Genomic DNA, 19,496 nt, shown 5'->3' on the forward strand with positions numbered 1-19,496 from the left:
TTAAAGAGAGATAATAATATTAAACAAGATCATTAATTTATATATGGAAAATAATACAACAATAATTTGAAAAATGAGATATTTTATTTGGTACTTATATTTTTAATATTTATCTTTTATAATAAAATATAATGCCAAAATTGCATATGTTTAAATTAATACATTAGTATCAAATTGATTATTATACAAATAAAACATATTTATTTCTCAATTAGGGCAGTATCTGTATTCGAATGTCATAATTTACATATCTGAATGATTTGATATATTTGAATATAAATAAATATATTATATAGAATTAACTGTTAGAAAATATAATTTCATTGAGGTAGAATAACAATATTCTAATATAACATTACATACACATAAAAAAAAATCAGTTCTGTAAATTTTTCCTTTTCTTATGTACTTTAAACACTTTTTTTTTTTAATTGTTATAAATTCATTTAGAAAAATGTCTCGAAAAAGATTCTAGAAAAATTGTATAATTTGTACTAAATATTTGATATAGGAAATGCTCTGTGCCAATTGGCAAAAAATAAAATTATACATATTTATAATTGAACTTACTTTCTTTTCTTTATAAAGTAGAGTTTCAAATAAAAAATTATCCTATCTATACATAAAGCATATTATTGCTTTAACTTTCATCACATAAAGGAGTAAGATCTCCACTTAGAGACATACTCTGGGGACTAGAATTTATAAATGGAGTTCCTCTAGGAGATTTATAAGACGGAGTATGAGCAGATGTCGTTCTATTGCGTGGAGTTGCTGTCTCATTTTCTTGATTTCGTGATGTTTTTTTAGATTCATCAAATCTTGGAGTAGTATTACTAAAATTACATTCAATATTATTTTGATATCAATGATTAAAGTTACAATTATCATATATTGATATATATCAATGATAAACTTACAATTCTCTCAAAGTAGACTGCTTCGATCGAGTCCATGCTTCTGCAGCTTTTGTCCAGTTTGTTGTATCAGAAGCATTAGAAATAGATGTGTGTGAGCTTGCAATTCTACGTGAATTTGAATTCATTACTGGAGGAATTGGTTGTAAGAATGGTCCTTGAGAATAATTAGGTGTTTGTAAATAGTGTGGTGTATGGTATGGAGTCATAAACGGAGTTTGACCAGAAGGAGTATAAGGCGTATTTTCATACATTTCATAGTTATTGATACTAACAACTCCTGGCGTGTATGATGGATAATGATGTGAAGTTTGATTTGCTACTTTCGAAAGTGAATGTAGCATGTGGTGTGGCATATTTTGTGCTACTCTTTGTATGGTATCTGGATTTACTTCTGAAAAAAGCAAGCAGAAATAAATTAATTCCAGTAAAATAAAAATTATTATATTACTCAAATTTTTAATAATGAATAATAATTTTACCATTTATTCCTGAAGTACCATTGTATAGTGTTTTAGAAGTCATAGTTCCATGTGGGGTACCTAGTTTAATTGGTATAGCATCTCTAAAATGTTCCTTAAACCAGCGGAACAAATCGCTTATTCTATTAAACATTTGATTTCTGAATCGGAATCCATCAGGTATTACAGTAACATACTCATGACGACAATTATTTCGTGGTAAATATGAAAGTAAAAATTTTCCAGGATAATTCTAAAATATGTAGCAAAAGAATTAGTTTCAATTAGCAATATACAACAAATACTGGATGTTTATATCTGCATACTTTACTTGCAGACACAATGTATGGAATTTCACCAGGATTTTTCTTCTTTTGTTCCTTTAAAATTTCTTCTGCTTTGTCCTTAATGCCTTCTACACTTGGTTTATAATATTTAAAATCTAATAATTCCAAGACATAAGCAGCCATAGGATTAACGTGTCTAGCGATAATTTCATCTAAGTCTTCGAATTCTTCATCGCCAATCCATAAACTGCGGCCCAAAGTAAATGTATTTTCTTTGCCTTCCTCTTTTACATCGATATGTTGATAAATATTATTTGTAATTTTCCATGTCACGGTTAAATGATCTGCTCCTTTACTGCTAGGTCGTATTATTGCTTCTCCTTGCTTCATAGTCTGCATTAACTTCTCAGCTTCTATAAAACTTATATTATGGAAATTAGGGTGAATTATAATACGTTTTACGTAAGTTCGCCTTTGTTGCAATTTTTTAGCATCTTCTTCTGCTTTTATATCTTGCTCTTCTGCCTCCAAATCATAATAAACATCTCGCTGAGGTCTAAAAAAAAAAAAATACACGTAAAATCTTGATTAATGAAACTGTGAAAACAATTATAAACAAAATATAATTATTTGTTGATACTTCACCGCCATTTGTGACTTTTATCAATTAGATCGCTCGTCTTGCTAGTACATTCGACACTAAATCGTTCTACTTTGATCTTAATTATGCGACAATGAATTGCTTGGCCGACACGTACTCTTTCCTCTGGATTGACGACATTTTTATCAGATAGATTTTTTATGTGAATATAACCAGATACTCCGTTATCCAATCTTAAAACGGAGACTCCTTTTCCCGGGCATGCACCGGTATCAAAATGATTCCACACTTCCGATAGTTCAGGAAAATCGTTTTTTAAACAGAGTGGACATTGCCATAATCCAGTCTCATCGTTTCGTACAGGATTCGCTTGATCTAATTGATCTCCTTGAGGTTTTTTGTGACTTACACCAACAACTGTTGCTAGAATTAATTTACCAATATAAAATGTTTCTGGAGTTTCTTTAGTCAAAATATCAAATAACTTTTCAGTATTTGGAGATTGATAAGGTATACGAAGATCTTTGTATCTACAGTTTAATTCAGCTCTTATATCATAAAGAGTAATGCACTTGTTCCCAAAACCCTGTCTTTCAAGTTCCTCTGCAAACGCATCTAAATCTAAATCTTTTAACCTTTCTGGAGATTCCAGAATTTCTTCTAGAGCACCAGCAGGATTTGCATCCTCGTCATCATATTCTAAAGCATCTACTGCCATTTTTCTTGCCCATTCATATGTTTCTGGATGTACACGCGATCCATCCAATACTTCTACATATGCCTCTGTGCTATCTCCTAAACTATTTGTATCAATCTTAATAAAACCAGCACAGTTGACAAATACTTTAGGCCCCATATGACATGCTGTTATAAGTTGTGTTCTATTTTCTAGTCTTTGATTAGTTTGCTTCAAAATCTTAATGAGGGCTTGTCCTTTTCTGGGTCCTAAACCACATACAAATTGTACTAAATTTGCTGTATAAGGCTGTTGAATTGCTCTGTTTAGATCAACACCTACTTCATTTACGCGATTTATAAATTCTAAATATAAATTTTCTATAAGATCATCTTTAGAAAGTTGATCTTGTAAAGGATGATATTTAAGGCACAAAATTTCTTCATCTATAGTACATAACTGAGAGAATTCTAATAGAGGATCTTGTATTTTTCTTGCTAAAGATATAGCTTGTCTTAATAATTCTGGATAATCTCTAAATTCAGATATACCTCTATTACTATTTGCATAAACTTTAGCAAGTTCATTATCACATATTTCCACTTGAATTTCAGGAAATTCTTCTTGCTCTGCAAGATTAGATATACATTCCTTTATTTCAGATACTATCGTTAATGCTTCCCTAGATTCGCCACCTACAACTACGACATGTGGTTTTTTCGTAGCAATAAAATTTTTAATTGCTAATAAATCCGCTTCTTTCAGCCTCTTTTCATTTTCTCTAAAATTATTTTTACGTTTTAATAAATGCGGTAATTTTAAATAATCAGTACATTCTCCTTCTGGAGAAATTATGCAAGTAAAAGCGACTTGAAATGGATCAGGTACATAAGCTAAACCCATCACGCGAATTCCTTTGTTAGTATCCCAATCTTCATCGTTTTCATTAGGAAATTCGCATGTATATGGTGCAATTTTTATCCAGTTGTACATTTTACGACAACATGCTTTCATAACATATTCTTTTGCTTCTGCTAAAAGATTAGACCGCAACTCCTTTTTCAGTTGAGGTATAATAATCTGATTAAAAGCTATTTCAACACTACCAATTCTTAATGCATTCCAATCCTGAACACTTTTGCTAAATTCGTCCTTATAATACAATTGCTTTATTTCATCCATATAATTATTGCTAATATTTCCTTCTATCATATCACTAAATAAAAGTGTAATTAGTTTATCTTCTTCCGCTATAATTAGTTTTAAAAATTGATCACCGACAAAATCCCGTACAGGTTTATTTTTAAGATATTTTAAGCTATAAATGGCATGTCCCTCATCTATCTCCTTCATTCCATTTTTGGTCGGTTTTACAGATATTTTTGCTCTCTCCATATACATTTCTCTAATACATTTACGAACTAGTGGTTCGTATGCTAATTGAATTGCAACCATTAATTGTGCAGCTTTAAGTATTTCGTCACTTGTCTTAAATAATACTGAACAAAAATCATTTGCTACTACTGCAGGTTCTGTTGGCTCTTGATCTATTTCATGACGTTGATAATTATCTCTAAGATTTTCAGCGAAATGTTCTGGAGAAAGACCAAATTTTTTGGCAAGTCCATCTAAGCCAGCTTTTTTGCAAAGGTAATAAGGACCTTTTCTAACTGGCTGCTTCAATGAGTCATCAATTTCTTCTTCTTCGTCATCTACATCCGAAATTTCTTTAGCAGGATCTTCTTCATTTTCTTCAGCTTCTACAAATTGTTTTCTTTTCTCTAATTTAGCTTTTTTTCGTAGTTCTTTTTCCTTCTTACGTGTGTCTTTTTGCATGGCTGATAAACTCTGATTGTAATACAACATAAAATGCTGATAAATAACATTTAACTCTTCAAAAGTTTGAATATTTTTAAGTCGTTCAATATCGTCGTCTTTAATGACTCGTATATTGTCAAGTAATGGAGCATTTGGATTTTTCATAATTTCATTTAATTGAAAATTTCTCATCCTTTCAAATAATTTCAATAAATTTTCTTTTCTTTGTTTTAATTGATACCATTTTACATCGAATTTATAAATTTTCCATAAATCATTAATATTTAATTCTGGAGAAACATATTCTTTTCTATAAAATGAAATAAATGGAACTTCGAAGTTTTGATTACGTATAAAATCTAAAACTTTTTTAATTTTGCCGACTGTTTGCGGCCCCTTTTTAGTTCTTTCCTTAGCTTCTTCATTTAGATAGGCATCTTGTATTGAAATAGTTGGTTGACAGAATGCTTGTTTATATATCCAGTCTGCTTCAAGATCTAATTCATCCGAACCTTCCGCTGTAGGTGTAACGGGAACAGCGCGAATTTGCATGCGTTCAGGAATATCTGTAGTACGAATCTAAAACATACAAGTTACAATAATTTAAATATTGTTATTATAATAATTATAATAATTTTATATTATTGATAATAGATTATTAAAATTATTTCTAATCAATACCTCATTATCCACATCGGTGAAATGACCACGTATAAGTTCACTAGGTTCGTACAGTTCAAAGATACTTTTCCTTATGCTTCTTTTCTTAAAATTTTTTTTCAACCGTTTTCGACAGTCTATTTCATCCTGAATATATTCATCTTCATCTTCTTCTTCTTCTTCTTCCTCTTCTTTGAACTCATTCTCTTCATATTTCCCGAATTCATCGTAATCAAAATCAATACCAAAAATATCTTGGGCTTCTTGCAAAGCACTGTGATAAAAATACAAATAATTATATAACAAAAAAATTTTTAAATTTTGTTTTTAGAACACAAATAATACTGACGCATCTGAGAATATAGGTTTTTTCTTTTTTCTTTTTTCAGTTATGGGTATTCCATCACCATCCACAATGAAATCATCTTCATCCTCACTTTCTTCTTCATCAAAGTCTTCCGTTTCACCCCTTAGACCAACTTCATTTCTTTCCTCATCTTCCTATTTAGCAAAATAAAAATAATTTATTTTAATTTAATAAGTTATTAAATAAGACAAATATACATTTTATTCAAAAACTTACCTCTCCAGAACTTTGAAACAATTCATTAGCAATAGCATCTCTTTCATCATCTACCTCTCCTTTCTCTTCTTCTGAGTCTTCATCTTGTACCCTACGTAAACGCTTAAAACGACGTTTCTAAAAGGCAAAAATTATATTAAAAAAGTTGTATTAAAATATCTTATATAAATTTTTTTCAACTATATTATACCCTTTCAACTTTAACTCCTAAATTTTCTTCAAGTAGATCATAATCTTCATCTTCTAAACGGTCATCAAAATCTTCATCATCACTTTTTTTACGTTTTCTAGAATCATCAGAGTCTTCACTGTCTTCATCATTGTCATCATCGATTGGATTATCATCAATAAGTCCCGAAACTTCTCCTTCCTCTTCTAAATGTCACAAATATATATAATTATAAAATGAAAATTTGAATAATATTAGTTTACATATTAATAATGATATGTAAATTTTTTCTAATATCTAAAGCAATAACTGTACTTTCTAGAATCTTTAAATAATACTAAAAAAAAATCTTTAAAGAAAGTACTAAGCTTTATTGTATAAAACATTTTTGTGTACCTTCATCATACTCTTCGTCGTCGTCACTGTCTTTCATCCTTAATTTTTTAAGTTTTTTCTTTTCGTTAACATCAAGTTCTTCTTCCTCCTAAGAAATCGTGAAATATCAGATTATATTTGACAAATGTACTCGTTACTTTATTATCACTTTATTGCATACCTCACTTTCTTCTGCTTCGGCATCTAAATAATCAGCCATTTTCTATGGGAGATATAAGAACTTCTTGAAAAAGTGTATAAAAATATTGATAACAAAAACGTAATGACAAACGTCTACTCCGGAGCAGAAAAACTAACTGTGACTTCTGCACAGCTGTTTTAACATCTATACATATAAAGGTGCGTTCACAAGAAAATACCCAATCAGCTGATATACAACGAAGGTGATTCGTCAAGACTCTTGTTTATATAACTGCAGTCAGTTAAAAGAAAGTGAACTGATCACCGTAGTATTTCCTTGATTCATTATTCGTGCATGCTTAAGTGATTTGTAAATTCCTTGATAGCGTGATAGTGTGCATAGAAACGAAAAGAGGTGAAAACATGGCGAAACAACGTGTGAAATGATTAGAATCGCTTTTGAAACAAATAATTACTCGATCGGAATGACAACTAATGAGGAATCCGTAGATGACAGTCTCTTAGAGAGATTCATCAATAAGGATGAAAATAAGGTTGCAAATTGCCGGAGCAGTGCAGATAATATCGAAGAGCATAAATTACGACATGGTACGGATAGTTTTCCGAATATCAATGAGAGACCGGTTGACGATATTTCGATTGAATTTTTCTACAAACCACACAGCATTACATTGCTTCTCATTTCGATCGGTGCTGTAATATATTCCGCGTTCACAAGGTAATTAAATATTCAAATTCATCGTACTTGTTACTAAGTTATTATTGTACTAAACTATTGTAAATATCGGTATTAATTTAATGCAGGAATACTACCAATGTCGAGGACAACATTTGGGCAGGAATACTTTGTATTATATTCTTTTTTCTAATCATATCAATACTTACATTTCCAAATGGTCCATTTACAAGACCTCATCCTGTTGTATGGAGATTGGTATTTGGTTGTAGTGTACTATATTTAATGGGTCTATTATTTATGCTGTTTCAAGATTATGAAACAGTTAGAAAGATCTTCGTTTGGATAGATCCTCGTTTGGCATCATTTCACATTGACATGGACAAAGAATACGGTGTTAATTGTTCAGAAATCACAGTTGAAAAAATATGGAATCATTTAGACATTTTTGCAGTAGCCCATTTCTTAGGATGGACCTTTAAAGCAATTCTTATTCGTCATCTTGGTATTCTTTGGGCCATTAGTGTTATGTGGGAAGTAACAGAAATAGCATTTGCTCATTTACTACCAAATTTTGTGGAATGCTGGTGGGATGCTTTTATACTTGACGTTGTTGTCTGCAATGGTTTAGGTATTTGGGTCGGATTAAAAATTTGCTCTCTATTAGAAATGAGAGAATATAAATGGGTAAGCATCCTTGATATTGAGAGCACAACTGGAAAATTAAAGAGGGCAATGCTACAATTTACTCCTGGTAGTTGGACTGCTGTTAGATGGTTGGATCCAACTTGTACATATATGAGATTTGTTGCTCTATGTCAGTTGGTTATATTCTGGCAAGTTTCAGAGCTAAATACATTTTTCTTAAAACATGTATATGAATTTCCACCTTCTCATCCATTTGTTGTGGCAAGATTGGTATTAGTTGGAGTAATAGTTGCACCCTCTGTTAGGTAGGCAATTATAATGGAGTAGATGAGATCTATATACCAAATATATAAGATTTTATTGTAACAATTTATTGTATAAAAGCATAATATTTTAATATAATTGTAGGCAATACTACATGTTTGTAACAGATCCAACATGTAGTAGAGTAGGGACTCAGTGTTGGGTCTATGGAGCAATTATGGTTACAGAAGCTTTGCTATGCATAAGGCATGGTGCTGCATTATTTGAACGTACTCAAGCACTGAACATTCTTTTATGGCTACTTTGCCAGTCTCTAGTGTCAGTTCTTTGTGTCTATGGCTGTGTTCTATGGCATCGGTACTTTGAGGTATTTACTTTGAAAATTTGCAAAATTTGAAATTTTTCAGTTTGTAACTAACTGTATGGTTATCTGTGTCCCTTTTTCAATGTCTTTTGCATGGCTCTCGTCTTTTCAGACAGAAAAGAAAGCCTCTTCAAAACAATGTATCACTCGATTAGACAACAGTCATATGGATATAACCCCTAGCAGTGGTATGTGTGATGTTTACTACATTCCTTTGAATGTTTAAATAATATTTAAGCCAATAGTGTACTGGGCTATTGACATATATTCACAATTAACTGGCGACTAAATATTAAGCAAGAGTGTTATATAAATCATTTGCAATCTGTTACTTACTTGGATGATGTCAAAACCAAATAAATTTTGTCATGAATGCTTTTGTTTTTTGTTTTCAATATTAAAAAATTTGAATTTTTGTATATATTTACATAAAAATATATAAATATATACATATATACATAATAATAAAGATAATTTAAAAATAATTATAAATATGAATGCATGAAAATATTTTTATTAATATATATGTTATTATATAAATATAAATTTGTTTGTCACAGCTCAGTCCATCATTGGTAGACAAAATATTGAATGAATGAATATTTGAAATAATTAATCTATGTTTTAGGGGACATGGTTCACTCTACAAAATCTATGGGTTTGCTGAAAAAAAAGCAGTTGTGAACAGACCCACAATAAAGAACATTCGATGTAAGAGTGAACTATTTACAATTTACATTGTCAACTAGTCGCATCATAAAATCATATAAAGTCAAAATTTTGAATATAATAGACTGTTGAATATATGATATCATCTGATTTTTACATACTGCGCTTGTTTGCGTATGAATGTTATGAAGAAAAATGTTCCCGTGAGAATAAATGAAAAGCGTCGTTACTACGTAATAACGCTTTCTTATAAAGAAAATTGCTATATCATTTATAAATCGTAATTGCATAATTACGATATACATTCAAGATATGGAAATGCACTGCATACATAACTTGGCATTATCTGTGAACCTTCTGGACAATTCCAAGCTTCGCCAAGAAGCCTGTTGTTAGATGCAGAAACAAAAATACGAATTCGATTTGGTAACTGTTCGTTTTCATACAGTGATATATATGATGACGTAAGTGGTGACTTCGTACAGTACATCTACAAAAACCATGACAAGTTCTATTTATAATAATTATTATAACGATTGTAATTTCATTTAAAATGCCAATGCCATAAATTTTACTGTAACAAGAGTACCTGAGCATAGATGAGGTAGAATAACTTAGTGAAATCAAGGTCAAGCCAAGGAAGATAAAGCCACGATTCGCTTAATCTCAATTGAGCCAAAGTATCGTATGCTAATCTGAGTCCCATCGTTTCGGACAGACGTTCATTTAGGGTCAATTGCGAAATCTAAAACGCGTTTAAACAAAAAAGAAATTATTGCTTTTAAAATAACATGCCTGATTGAATGTTTTACATTAAAGTAATATGTTTACATCATGACGGTTTTATAAAAAAATAAATATATGAATTCACCTTATAAAGCACGTTCTGTCCTGTAAATGATAATGTCATATTTATAGGATCTTTATAGAGAATATTTCGTTGGTAGTCAATGTAATCCTTGAAATCCATATTTGTAGAATTATCATCATCTAACAGAGTATTGGCATCGCGAGTCCCTTTCCAATAATATATACCTAACAATACATATTAAAAAGGTATATTATTGGACATTTGGACGATAAGATTTTTTTAACTTTCTCGAAAATTTACTGTTACAGATTTGTAACGTTGTTTGTGATTATATTATAAAATTACATATTAATTTACCATTTGCGTCAAAATGATGAGCAATTTGATGTGCTATCATGTTACCAAGTGTTGCTAATTTTATGTAATTAAACAAAGATTCATTGTATTTCATGGACCAGTCGATTACACCATACGGTATTACAACGAGGTTTAATCCGTAAATTGCAAGTCCTTTAGATTGATATGGTGTTGTATAACGTGTCCATCTATATATTAATCCATAACTTAAAAAGCAACTTAAAAACATTTTATATACATATATGGATTCAATTATAAACTCACATTTGTTCAGGATACCGTGGATTTGTAAATAATTCTGCATATATTAATTTTCGGTACCTTTGCATCAAAATCACCGAATTTTCGAAATAATTGTTTGTTAGATTTATCTGAAATTGAGCGATCGTTGAATTATCATTCAACAATTTTTATAAATTATGATAGTATTAATTTATTTTAATATCATGTAAATAATTACGCACATGCGCCTATTATCTCAGTAGAAACCGAAATATTTTTTTTTCGTACCTGATTTGCTCTAACTTTTCTATAAGTTGATTCACTATCTGTATAATATGAAATATCCGGTACGGCAACTTTAAGATCATCTATTTTTGCAATCAGTGCGTTACGTCCTGCTTCTGTAGTCCATGTTACATTCATGATTTTTAATTTTAGAGTCTCTTTAAGTATCTTGAATAGACCATGTATCTATTAAGTTATATGATAACGATTAGTTACATAGTAAACTATCGTTTCGATGATATATGATAATAATATATAAGCTTACAGTTTTATTCATGTATGTAAGTTGATCTTTTGTGAATGAAGAGATGTACAAGTTTGAAGCTTCCGGAATTAAAACATCAGCAGCTACGCGAAGACAGTGTTTTTCAACATCTAGATGTTTTGATATAACTAACTAGAAACAAAGAAAGAAAAAAAATGACGAAATACAATTGAAAAAAATAATAATAAAAGAAGAAAGAAACGAGACATTAATCAGGGAAAATAAGTATACCTCTTGATAAAGATTGCGTGCATACAATCCTAATAATGCGTTATGCAATAGCATCGAATTTTCTTGTCCAAACTTTTCCAGACTTTTCAATCCTTTATCTAGAGCATCGTAAAAATAAACCTGCACTTTTGTATTCGGTTCAACTAGTCCGTTCGTTAACAATAAAATTAATTGCGTCCAATTTACCTATAAATAAATTACGGAACATATCGATCTGATCAAGAGAATCAGCTTAATTTAAAAGGTGAATATAAACATTTTCCCTTACGATTTTAAAATTTTCGTCTAATTGCTTGATACTGACGCGAGTGTAATTTTTCATCAGTTCTGCCTCGCGTATCTTGTCCTTGGACGGGAAATTCTAAAACACAAGAAAGAATCGAGAAAACGATCTGACCGCATCGTGAGAAGGACTCGATGAACTCACTGCTAAAAATCCTTGCAGTATCTGCAGATCAATGTTAAAGAGCGTAAATTTTATGTGCTGAGAGATATCGAACGTATTGTTCAGCTCGTTGAACACCCCGAGCGTCGTCAATGCTTCCGAGATGGACTCTATAAACTTTTTCGTATCATACTATAAAACAAAATGAGAAAGATACATTTGTTTGTACGTTTCCATTGAGAGAGGGTTTCTTTTATAATATCGCGATTGATCCATATACTTTGCACGTTTTGTATTCCATATACAAATTTTCCAGATCCACTGTCTCTTTCTCCCGCTTGGGTCGTTTTGCGTAACAGGGATCGTTCGTTTCGTCTATCTCAAAAGGATTGTTGTATGTCGTCGGGCCTATTCTAAAGGTGAATTGCTTCGGAGAATATTCCTCGAGATCCGGGGCAACGTCGAACAATAAAGCGCTAGAAAATTAGAAAAACGAACGAGAAGTATATTATATGAACGCGACGTGCGATATTTTTGTACGGTCGTTGTCTTCAATCTCCTACCTGTTATGTAGTAATAGTCTAGCAAGTAGCTCGGTAAAGCTTGTATGATTTTCAGGCCATGTTTCATTAGTGTAAAATTTGTCTACCTTATCTAACGCCTCTCTCGCTATAAGGAAAATGTTATACCATTTGTTGTACATTAAACTTGTATTCAAAGTTAGAGATTAATTAGACGTGTGATTTCTCTGTACCCAGCTTGATCCTTTCTGTTTGATTGATGTTCTTATATTGCACGCAGCTGTTGTAATAGTCGGCGAAAAGGGACGATATATTTTCCTCATTTTCTTTCTGCATTTGTCCTGATTCGAATTAAAATAAAATGTTTTACATGCTATTTCTTTATAGAAATTATTATAAAAATGTTAGAAAAAATAAGGAAAAGTAATTTAAAAGATGCTTCACGTGCAAAAAATTAAAAAAAATATTTAAATAATTGTTTATTGATAAAATAATTTAAGTAATTATTTATCGATAAAATAATTTTTTTTTATGTAGTAAAAAAAAAAAAATAGAATAATACGAACTTAAAATGCGTTGATAAGCTACATTTTCCAAATCCCATTCTACAGTTTGAGGATTGGCCTCGAAACCACCGCAAGCGTACTCGTAAAAATCTTCACATGGATCAATTGTATGATTCATATAAAATAATATCTTGCTAGCTAAATTTTTGCATTCGCCCTCAAGACATATTGATTTATCAATCGGTGAACTAGAAGTTGCAGTTAATATTGTAGGATATGTAAATACATCTTGTTGATTCATAGTGATAGATTCGATCGTAACATTTTCTTCTTTCATTGCCAATTTGGTAATATCTGCTTCAATCGACTCTTCGACCTCATTAGGAGTTTCTCGATAATCTATGAACGTAGAAGTAGAAGTTTCCACAGTATATTTGTCTATAGTATCTATTTCTTGATATTTTTTTATCTCTTTTATTATCAATTCAGTAATATTTGCTTCAGTCGAATTTTCAATCTCATTAAGAATTTCTTGATCATCTATAAATACAAGAGTGGTAGCTTCCGTAGTATCTGTTTCTTGAAATTTTTCTGCCGAAATTGATGTACCATCTTCTGTAATATTAATATTAATTACCGAAGAAGTGTCCAATTTTTCAGTTACAATTTCATTGTAAATTTCCGTCTGTGATAGATCTATCGTGACAGCTTCAATGTTAGATTTAGATGAATCAATTATATTCGAATTCGTTTCATTTTCCACACTCGAATTGCCGGTAAATACTTCAAAACTCTCTGTTGTTTCATGTTTTTCTATTTCTATTTCTATTGAATTGTTTTCATCCACAAAAGTTGTAGTAGGTAATAATTTAATTGGCTCCATACTACTAGTCGTTCTTTCTGTTTCATGCTTTATATGATGCTGTATGGATGTAATTATTTTTAATTCTAAATCGAATCCTTCTTTTTTATAATTTTTATAATATCAAAAATAAGCTTACCTGTATTGTATTTATGTATTCATCTTTTTCTTCGGAGTTGTAATAGCGGTATGATTTCCACGGTAAATTGACTAGGATGAGAACAACGCAGAAAAAACAAAATATTAACAATGACGAAACACAACTTCTGTAAGATTGATCCCTTTCGGCTGCTCTCCCTTCTACCACATTGGCAAGTTGATAAGATCCTCGAGAAGGCATCTTTTAAAATGAAATCTACTACTTATTTATATATGCATTAATTGCACATCAGTTTCACTTATGCATAAGAGTACTACGTTTTTTCTACTGAACCAGACTTGAAATGCTAATAGAATAAAGAAGGTGATTATTATCGTTTTACCAACCACTTCCTTTTAAGCATTATCTTGAAATGCGTTCTAACATCCGTAAGATACGATAAGATACAACATCCTTTTAGTAATTTATAAGAAAGAACAACGAATGCATTACTATTAGCATATTAAAAAGGAGTTGTGTAGAATGAAATACGCTCATTGACACAAACATTTTTTTCTTTAATACATCCATAAATTCCAAATGGCCTAAGGAAGGCGACATTAAAAATATTTGAGATAGATAGATATAAGTTATTTATATTAATATATTTTATAATACAATTATCACAGATATGTAAACTACAAAATATTATATATACTATTATAAAATGCAACTTGCAGTTTGCCAATGATCCCATTGCACGTAGTATGTCAACTTATCTACAGCCTAAACTATATTGTAATATTTAAATACAATTAAAAAATATATTTAAAAACTCTATTCGCCTTGTACCGAATATGTATCAGTGTTGCGTTTGATTTCATTGTCCGCTGCGTCAGATTTGATAAGAGTGTCGATTGTTGGACCGATCTCTTTTGATACAGAAATGTTCTCTACTTTTTTGGTACAGATTTCGTCTCTATAGCCATCAGACTTCAACATCTCAGAGGTGATCTGAAACATGAATAAGTATGTAATACTGTAAATTACTGCATAGTAAATAGTTTATTAAGTTATACGGTTATATGTATTATAATTACTTTTCTTTGTATTTCGTCAGCCTTAAATTTCTCTAGTTTTTCCTTATCAGCAAGCCCAATTGCAGTCTTTGAGGATGTCTGTCTCTTTGGAGTAGGTTTCCTTGGTTTAAATGATCCAGAAGCTTTCTTAGGCAACTGTGAACTCATGTGCTTCTTAGTCTCATTCGACTGATCGCAATTATGAGTTAGCAATTGTTCTTTAGTTTTAAATGCCTGCAAAATGAATTTTGAAAGATTGAAATGAATTATGAATTTTTTATAAATTCAAACAAATGAAACACTTACATGTGAACAAATTTCGCATTTTAAACTATGTTTATTCATCTCATGATGCTTAAGAGCTTGTGCCCGATGGAAATTACGATTACAATGACTACAACTAAATCTTTTGATATTGCTGTGCGTCAATAGATGACGCTTCAATTTATCAGGTCGTGAAAATTCACTCATACAACCTAAGTAAGTTCTGAATGGGCACTTTAATCTCTTTGTTAAATCATGAATCAACATATGACGACCTAAACGATCTTTCCGCTTGAATCTAGCTGGACAATGCTATAACAAACAAATTACGTATATATAAAATGTAAAATAATTTATAGATTTTTTTAGATTGACTATTAAGATTTAGATTGACTATCACTCACTGGACATAGGAACGGTGTTTCCTCGCTGTGTATTAACTTATGATTGGCTAAATATTGCTCAGTTTTAAAGGCCTTTCCGCAATCCTCACAAGCAAATCGTGCGGATGAGGCGTGTGTTTTCAAATGACGCCGCAAAAATCGTTCGATTAAGAAACTCTTTCCACAATGTAGACAAGCATAGTCGTGCGTTGTAGTTTCTGTATGATGTTGTAAAGCCTCCAAATTAGAGAAAGAGGATTTACAAACGGAACAACAGTAATATTTTTCTGTTGTTTTTTGTTTTTGGACGGAGTGAGCGTATTGATGAAGCCCAAGATCAGATAGAGTATTAAACACTTCACCGCACACGTGACAACGATATTCCGATCTCTTATGACTGCGTGTATGTTCTAAGAAATCTTCGAGTTCAGCAAACATCATACTACAGCTACTTTGCACACATTTGTACACTTTCAATGCTAAATGAGAGACTATAAGATGCCCCTTTAGAGCTTTGTACGAATCAAATATTTCTTTGCAGAACTGACAATGATAGGTGCGATCTATGCTTCCATCCGGTGGTACCTAACAATAATTATTAAAATGAATTATCAAAAAAGATATATATTTAGTCATCTTTGGAATAAAAAAATTGTAAGCCTAAATGTCAAAAACCAAAATGTTAAAAATACCTCTGGAGGTAAGGAGTGTATAGCGGTTCCCGGCCACACTTTATGTGATGACATATGTTTTTTAACGTTTGATTTTTGTGCGAATGCACGTCCGCATACAACACATTGATATGGTTTTTCTCCTGTATGAGAACGTTCGTGTTGTTGCCAATAAAATTTTTTTGAAAATTGTTTGCTGCAATAACCACACTTATACTGCAATAGAAACTTTCTATTAATAAATATACAACTTTAAATTATCAATGGTAACAAAAATTTATTATCTCATCAAAATACATACTTTCAAGTTTTGCGTTTGATTAGTAGTAGTTTCAGATTCTGTTATTAGATTTTCAGTCGTAGGTACATCAATTTTATCTGTATTGTTAATGTTTTGTTCTTGAGAAATATCACTTTGGAGAACTTGAGGTACATCGTTTGAATCATCTTTTATAGGATCATTATCCCCTGGAATAGTAGAGTTTGCAAAAGTATCCAAACCTTCTGAACTTAATATAATTGGAACACTAAATGTGGAATCTGTTGTAAAGTAATTAGCACCCTCTTGATCCATGCTATAATATTTGAATGGTACATTATTTATTAAGAAGAAAATATCTTTTAGTATGATAATTATAAATTATATATTTACCTAAATAGCATATCAGATTCTTCAAGTATAATTGGTTCACTAAGTTGATCATTTTGAACAAATGTTTCTTGATTGAATTGTGATACATCTTCGCTATTGTCTTCTGTGTGAACAGTCTGAGTTTCATCATTCACCAAAAACTGACTCAAATCTACTGTTTGCTCTTGTGTTTTTTGATGTGTCCTTTTGTGCAACACGAACATGTGCAATGATGTAAATTGGCTTTTGCATTTTCCACACTGAAATATATCTTCCTCATCCTGATCGATTGCTAAATACGAAACACAAAAATGTTCAAATATTTGTAGAAATATTTACAAAAGTTTGTCTCCACAATGAACAATCATCAGTTGATAGGTTATGAGTATTACTTCATCAAAAACTCACCTGAATCTTCAACTTCAGTTATTAGAGTTTGAGACTCTAATAACGATTGCACAGAAGGACTGTCCAATGATACACCTACAAAACAGAAAAAATAATCATCCTAAACCTCTCAAATACTATGTAGTTTCTTTTAGAAAGAGAAAGATAAATAAGATACTTGTGGGTTAACCCCACCTATTTCTACGATAGAAAAGTTTTACCTGTTAAAGCGTCGAAAATAGATTGCGCCATGTTTTACAATGATATTAACGCTTCATTTTAAGCGAAATCAACGATCAGGCTTTCATGAATCGTATAATATGAAGAAAATGAACAAATTCCAAGTCGAAAACATACCGAGAATTTCTACGCCCTGCCAGCGTTGTTGCTGACCAGGTCAGCGAATGATAATCGATATGTCGACTGCTGAAACGATTCTAACCTCAAAATAGGACAGGTCGTCTTGTAACGTGAATTTGGTAGAGTGCGTTAGAATAAGACGCACAAAAAAAAGTGGGTGTGTAAATATTTTCTTAAAGTAGTTTTCGAAACAGAAAAATGACAGCGATATTACGTGTGAAACGTAGGTACGATGATGAGCCATTAAATGCTCTTGTAATTTCATGTAAGCGACAAAAGATTGTAGAAAACGAAGAAGCCGAAGATGCATCATCAGTTCCTCTAACCACATTTGCTAAGTTTGCTGGGACCGTTAAACAACATGTTTGTATTAAAACACGAGTCATTTCTAACAAATTGAACATTATTTTCAGAGTAAATTAATATTTACTGTATTTTTACAGGACGAGAATGTTGAACATTTAATTCAAACTTATGCAAAAAATGAAGGGCGAATGCATTCGAAACAACACTTTACGGATGTCCTGAATAAAATAAGGGAAACAACAAAGCAGGCTTCGGCAGAAAATCGTTACAAAGTAGTTAATTGTTTTCGATCTTTGGATAATTCGAACGCGGAAAATTCAGAAGAAACAGTTGTGACTGTAATAGATGTGGAGGATTCGAAATCTATAATAAAGGATTCTGTAGAAAAGGTAAATGATATTTTTTAAACAGTTTTTGGTTATTTCAGTGAGCAATTATTTACATAATATGAATAATGTTTTACAGGATGATAATTATGTATACGATTTATATTATGTTCAAACCGAGAATGACATGTACTTGGATGAAGATGTATGTGTACATCCATTCAATTATTTAGTTCATGATACTTATGAGAATAATGGCTATCCTGAAGCTGAATATGATTCAGAGGATTCTAATTCAGAGTCAAATTGGAGAAATGATTATCCTGATTCCGACTCTGAAGGATCAATCGATGAAGACGATATAAGAGCTGCAATTATGAATATGAGACTAGAAGATGAATCAGACTTATCTGAAGAAGATGATTTTATTTATGCAGTTGATGAAAGTGATGTGGACGCTTATGGTTACAAATACGCGAGATATAAGGCAAGGATGAAACAAGAATTGAAGGAAGATGATGATGATGATGATGATCACCTTAGTGGTCTTAGTATAAATGTGTCTGAGAATTCAGACGAGGAATGTAGTGAAGTAGAGTAAGCAAGTCTTTTTATACAAAAAGAAAATAAGTTAAGTATCAATGCAATATACATATTTCATATTGTGTAATAATTTCAGTTAATGAAATCAATATATCTTTATTTTATAATTAAAATTGTTTTCCAAATATGAGATTTTCCCACTACGTAGAAGTAAGGGTCATAAAGATCTTAGTATTTTATTCATGTCTATATATTTATTACATATTTATATAGATATACTTTGTATGTAAAATTCATCTATCAAAATAAAAACAATAAAAGGTAAACCTAGATGTCGAAGTGACAAAGGAAGGTGTGTAGGTGTTTAGAAAAAGAATCGTTTTCGACGATATGGCATATAATAATATACCAGATTTATAATGTATAACAAATTATTGGAAGTACCAGATAGAGATTTACAAATGTTCAGCAATCAAGTAGCTTCTCCGTGATGTGTTATTAAATCTTCTGTATTTATTTTATAATGGAATATTGTGAATCTTGCTTTCCTTTAGACAGTAATTAGCAGGAGGCCTGTAAATAACATAACAATTACTTTTATAAAAGTATTTGCGATCCTTCGCGTTTTATCTGACTATACTACTCGCCGAAATATGAAAACAATTTTTATATATGTAACTGAGATTTTTCGG

General features: G+C 31.1%; 5 protein-coding genes and 1 long non-coding RNA gene across 13 annotated transcripts; 3 read left to right on the forward strand and 3 right to left on the reverse strand.

Annotated features, from left to right (window-relative positions):
- Positions 1 to 443: 443 nt before the first annotated feature.
- Positions 444 to 6,882, reverse strand: LOC122528912 (transcription elongation factor SPT6-like). 4 transcript variants are annotated; one of them, XM_043654540.1, is made up of 11 exons: positions 6,729 to 6,882; positions 6,569 to 6,656; positions 6,194 to 6,378; positions 6,004 to 6,120; positions 5,770 to 5,921; positions 5,442 to 5,694; positions 2,311 to 5,339; positions 1,705 to 2,221; positions 1,400 to 1,631; positions 924 to 1,311; positions 444 to 836 (listed from the first exon to the last, which is right to left on the reverse strand). In XM_043654540.1, exons 1-11 carry the CDS (start codon positions 6,765 to 6,767, stop codon positions 641 to 643), a joined length of 5,196 nt encoding a protein of 1,731 aa, XP_043510475.1. In that variant the 5' UTR covers positions 6,768 to 6,882; the 3' UTR covers positions 444 to 640. The 4 variants fall into 4 exon arrangements, with proteins under 4 accessions (XP_043510475.1, XP_043510474.1, XP_043510477.1 ...); XM_043654539.1 differs by having other exon boundaries at positions 921 to 1,311; XM_043654542.1 differs by lacking the exons at positions 444 to 836; positions 924 to 1,311 and having other exon boundaries at positions 1,410 to 1,631; positions 1,737 to 2,221.
- Positions 6,883 to 6,976: 94 nt separating this feature from the next.
- Positions 6,977 to 9,589, forward strand: LOC122528918 (phosphatidylserine synthase). Of its 4 annotated transcripts, XM_043654556.1 has the most exons (6): positions 6,977 to 7,427; positions 7,514 to 8,338; positions 8,442 to 8,664; positions 8,774 to 8,849; positions 9,290 to 9,372; positions 9,455 to 9,589. In XM_043654556.1, the coding sequence occupies exons 1-5, from the start codon at positions 7,132 to 7,134 to the stop codon at positions 9,343 to 9,345; spliced, it is 1,476 nt and encodes a 491-aa protein (XP_043510491.1). In that variant the 5' UTR covers positions 6,977 to 7,131; the 3' UTR covers positions 9,346 to 9,372; positions 9,455 to 9,589. The 4 variants fall into 4 exon arrangements, with proteins under 4 accessions (XP_043510491.1, XP_043510490.1, XP_043510493.1 ...); XM_043654555.1 differs by having other exon boundaries at positions 9,290 to 9,589; XM_043654558.1 differs by lacking the exon at positions 8,774 to 8,849.
- LOC122528915 (endothelin-converting enzyme 1-like) lies at positions 8,376 to 14,218 on the reverse strand. Its single transcript, XM_043654548.1, has 15 exons — positions 13,915 to 14,218; positions 12,974 to 13,835; positions 12,641 to 12,748; positions 12,450 to 12,555; positions 12,167 to 12,362; positions 11,929 to 12,078; positions 11,770 to 11,862; positions 11,502 to 11,687; positions 11,271 to 11,402; positions 11,009 to 11,191; positions 10,763 to 10,869; positions 10,499 to 10,686; positions 10,202 to 10,365; positions 9,920 to 10,075; positions 8,376 to 9,820 (listed from the first exon to the last, which is right to left on the reverse strand). The coding sequence occupies exons 1-15, from the start codon at positions 14,113 to 14,115 to the stop codon at positions 9,623 to 9,625; spliced, it is 3,030 nt and encodes a 1,009-aa protein (XP_043510483.1). The 5' UTR covers positions 14,116 to 14,218; the 3' UTR covers positions 8,376 to 9,622.
- On the forward strand, positions 11,604 to 11,873 carry LOC122528923. The gene is made up of 2 exons (XR_006306691.1): positions 11,604 to 11,745; positions 11,827 to 11,873. It is a non-coding gene; the product is annotated as an uncharacterized LOC122528923 (long non-coding RNA).
- A 265-nt stretch (positions 14,219 to 14,483) lies between the features above and the next one.
- Positions 14,484 to 17,707, reverse strand: LOC122528917 (zinc finger protein 341-like). Of its 2 annotated transcripts, none has more exons than XM_043654554.1 (9): positions 17,627 to 17,707; positions 17,291 to 17,365; positions 16,904 to 17,174; positions 16,553 to 16,826; positions 16,273 to 16,467; positions 15,602 to 16,165; positions 15,240 to 15,509; positions 14,955 to 15,167; positions 14,484 to 14,868 (listed from the first exon to the last, which is right to left on the reverse strand). In XM_043654554.1, exons 3-9 carry the CDS (start codon positions 17,104 to 17,106, stop codon positions 14,692 to 14,694), a joined length of 1,896 nt encoding a protein of 631 aa, XP_043510489.1. In that variant the 5' UTR covers positions 17,107 to 17,174; positions 17,291 to 17,365; positions 17,627 to 17,707; the 3' UTR covers positions 14,484 to 14,691. The 2 variants fall into 2 exon arrangements, with proteins under 2 accessions (XP_043510489.1, XP_043510488.1); XM_043654553.1 differs by having other exon boundaries at positions 17,491 to 17,679.
- A 93-nt stretch (positions 17,708 to 17,800) lies between these two features.
- Positions 17,801 to 19,307, forward strand: LOC122528922 (probable RNA polymerase II nuclear localization protein SLC7A6OS). Its single transcript, XM_043654563.1, has 3 exons — positions 17,801 to 17,992; positions 18,073 to 18,324; positions 18,401 to 19,307. The coding sequence occupies exons 1-3, from the start codon at positions 17,828 to 17,830 to the stop codon at positions 18,860 to 18,862; spliced, it is 879 nt and encodes a 292-aa protein (XP_043510498.1). The 5' UTR covers positions 17,801 to 17,827; the 3' UTR covers positions 18,863 to 19,307.
- Positions 19,308 to 19,496: the final 189 nt, after the last annotated feature.

The sequence above is a fragment of the Frieseomelitta varia genome, unplaced genomic scaffold, assembly GCF_011392965.1.
Source record: "Frieseomelitta varia isolate USP_RPSP 00005682 unplaced genomic scaffold, Fvar_1.2 scaffold_269, whole genome shotgun sequence".
Classification (NCBI taxonomy): Eukaryota; Metazoa; Arthropoda; class Insecta; order Hymenoptera; family Apidae; genus Frieseomelitta; species Frieseomelitta varia.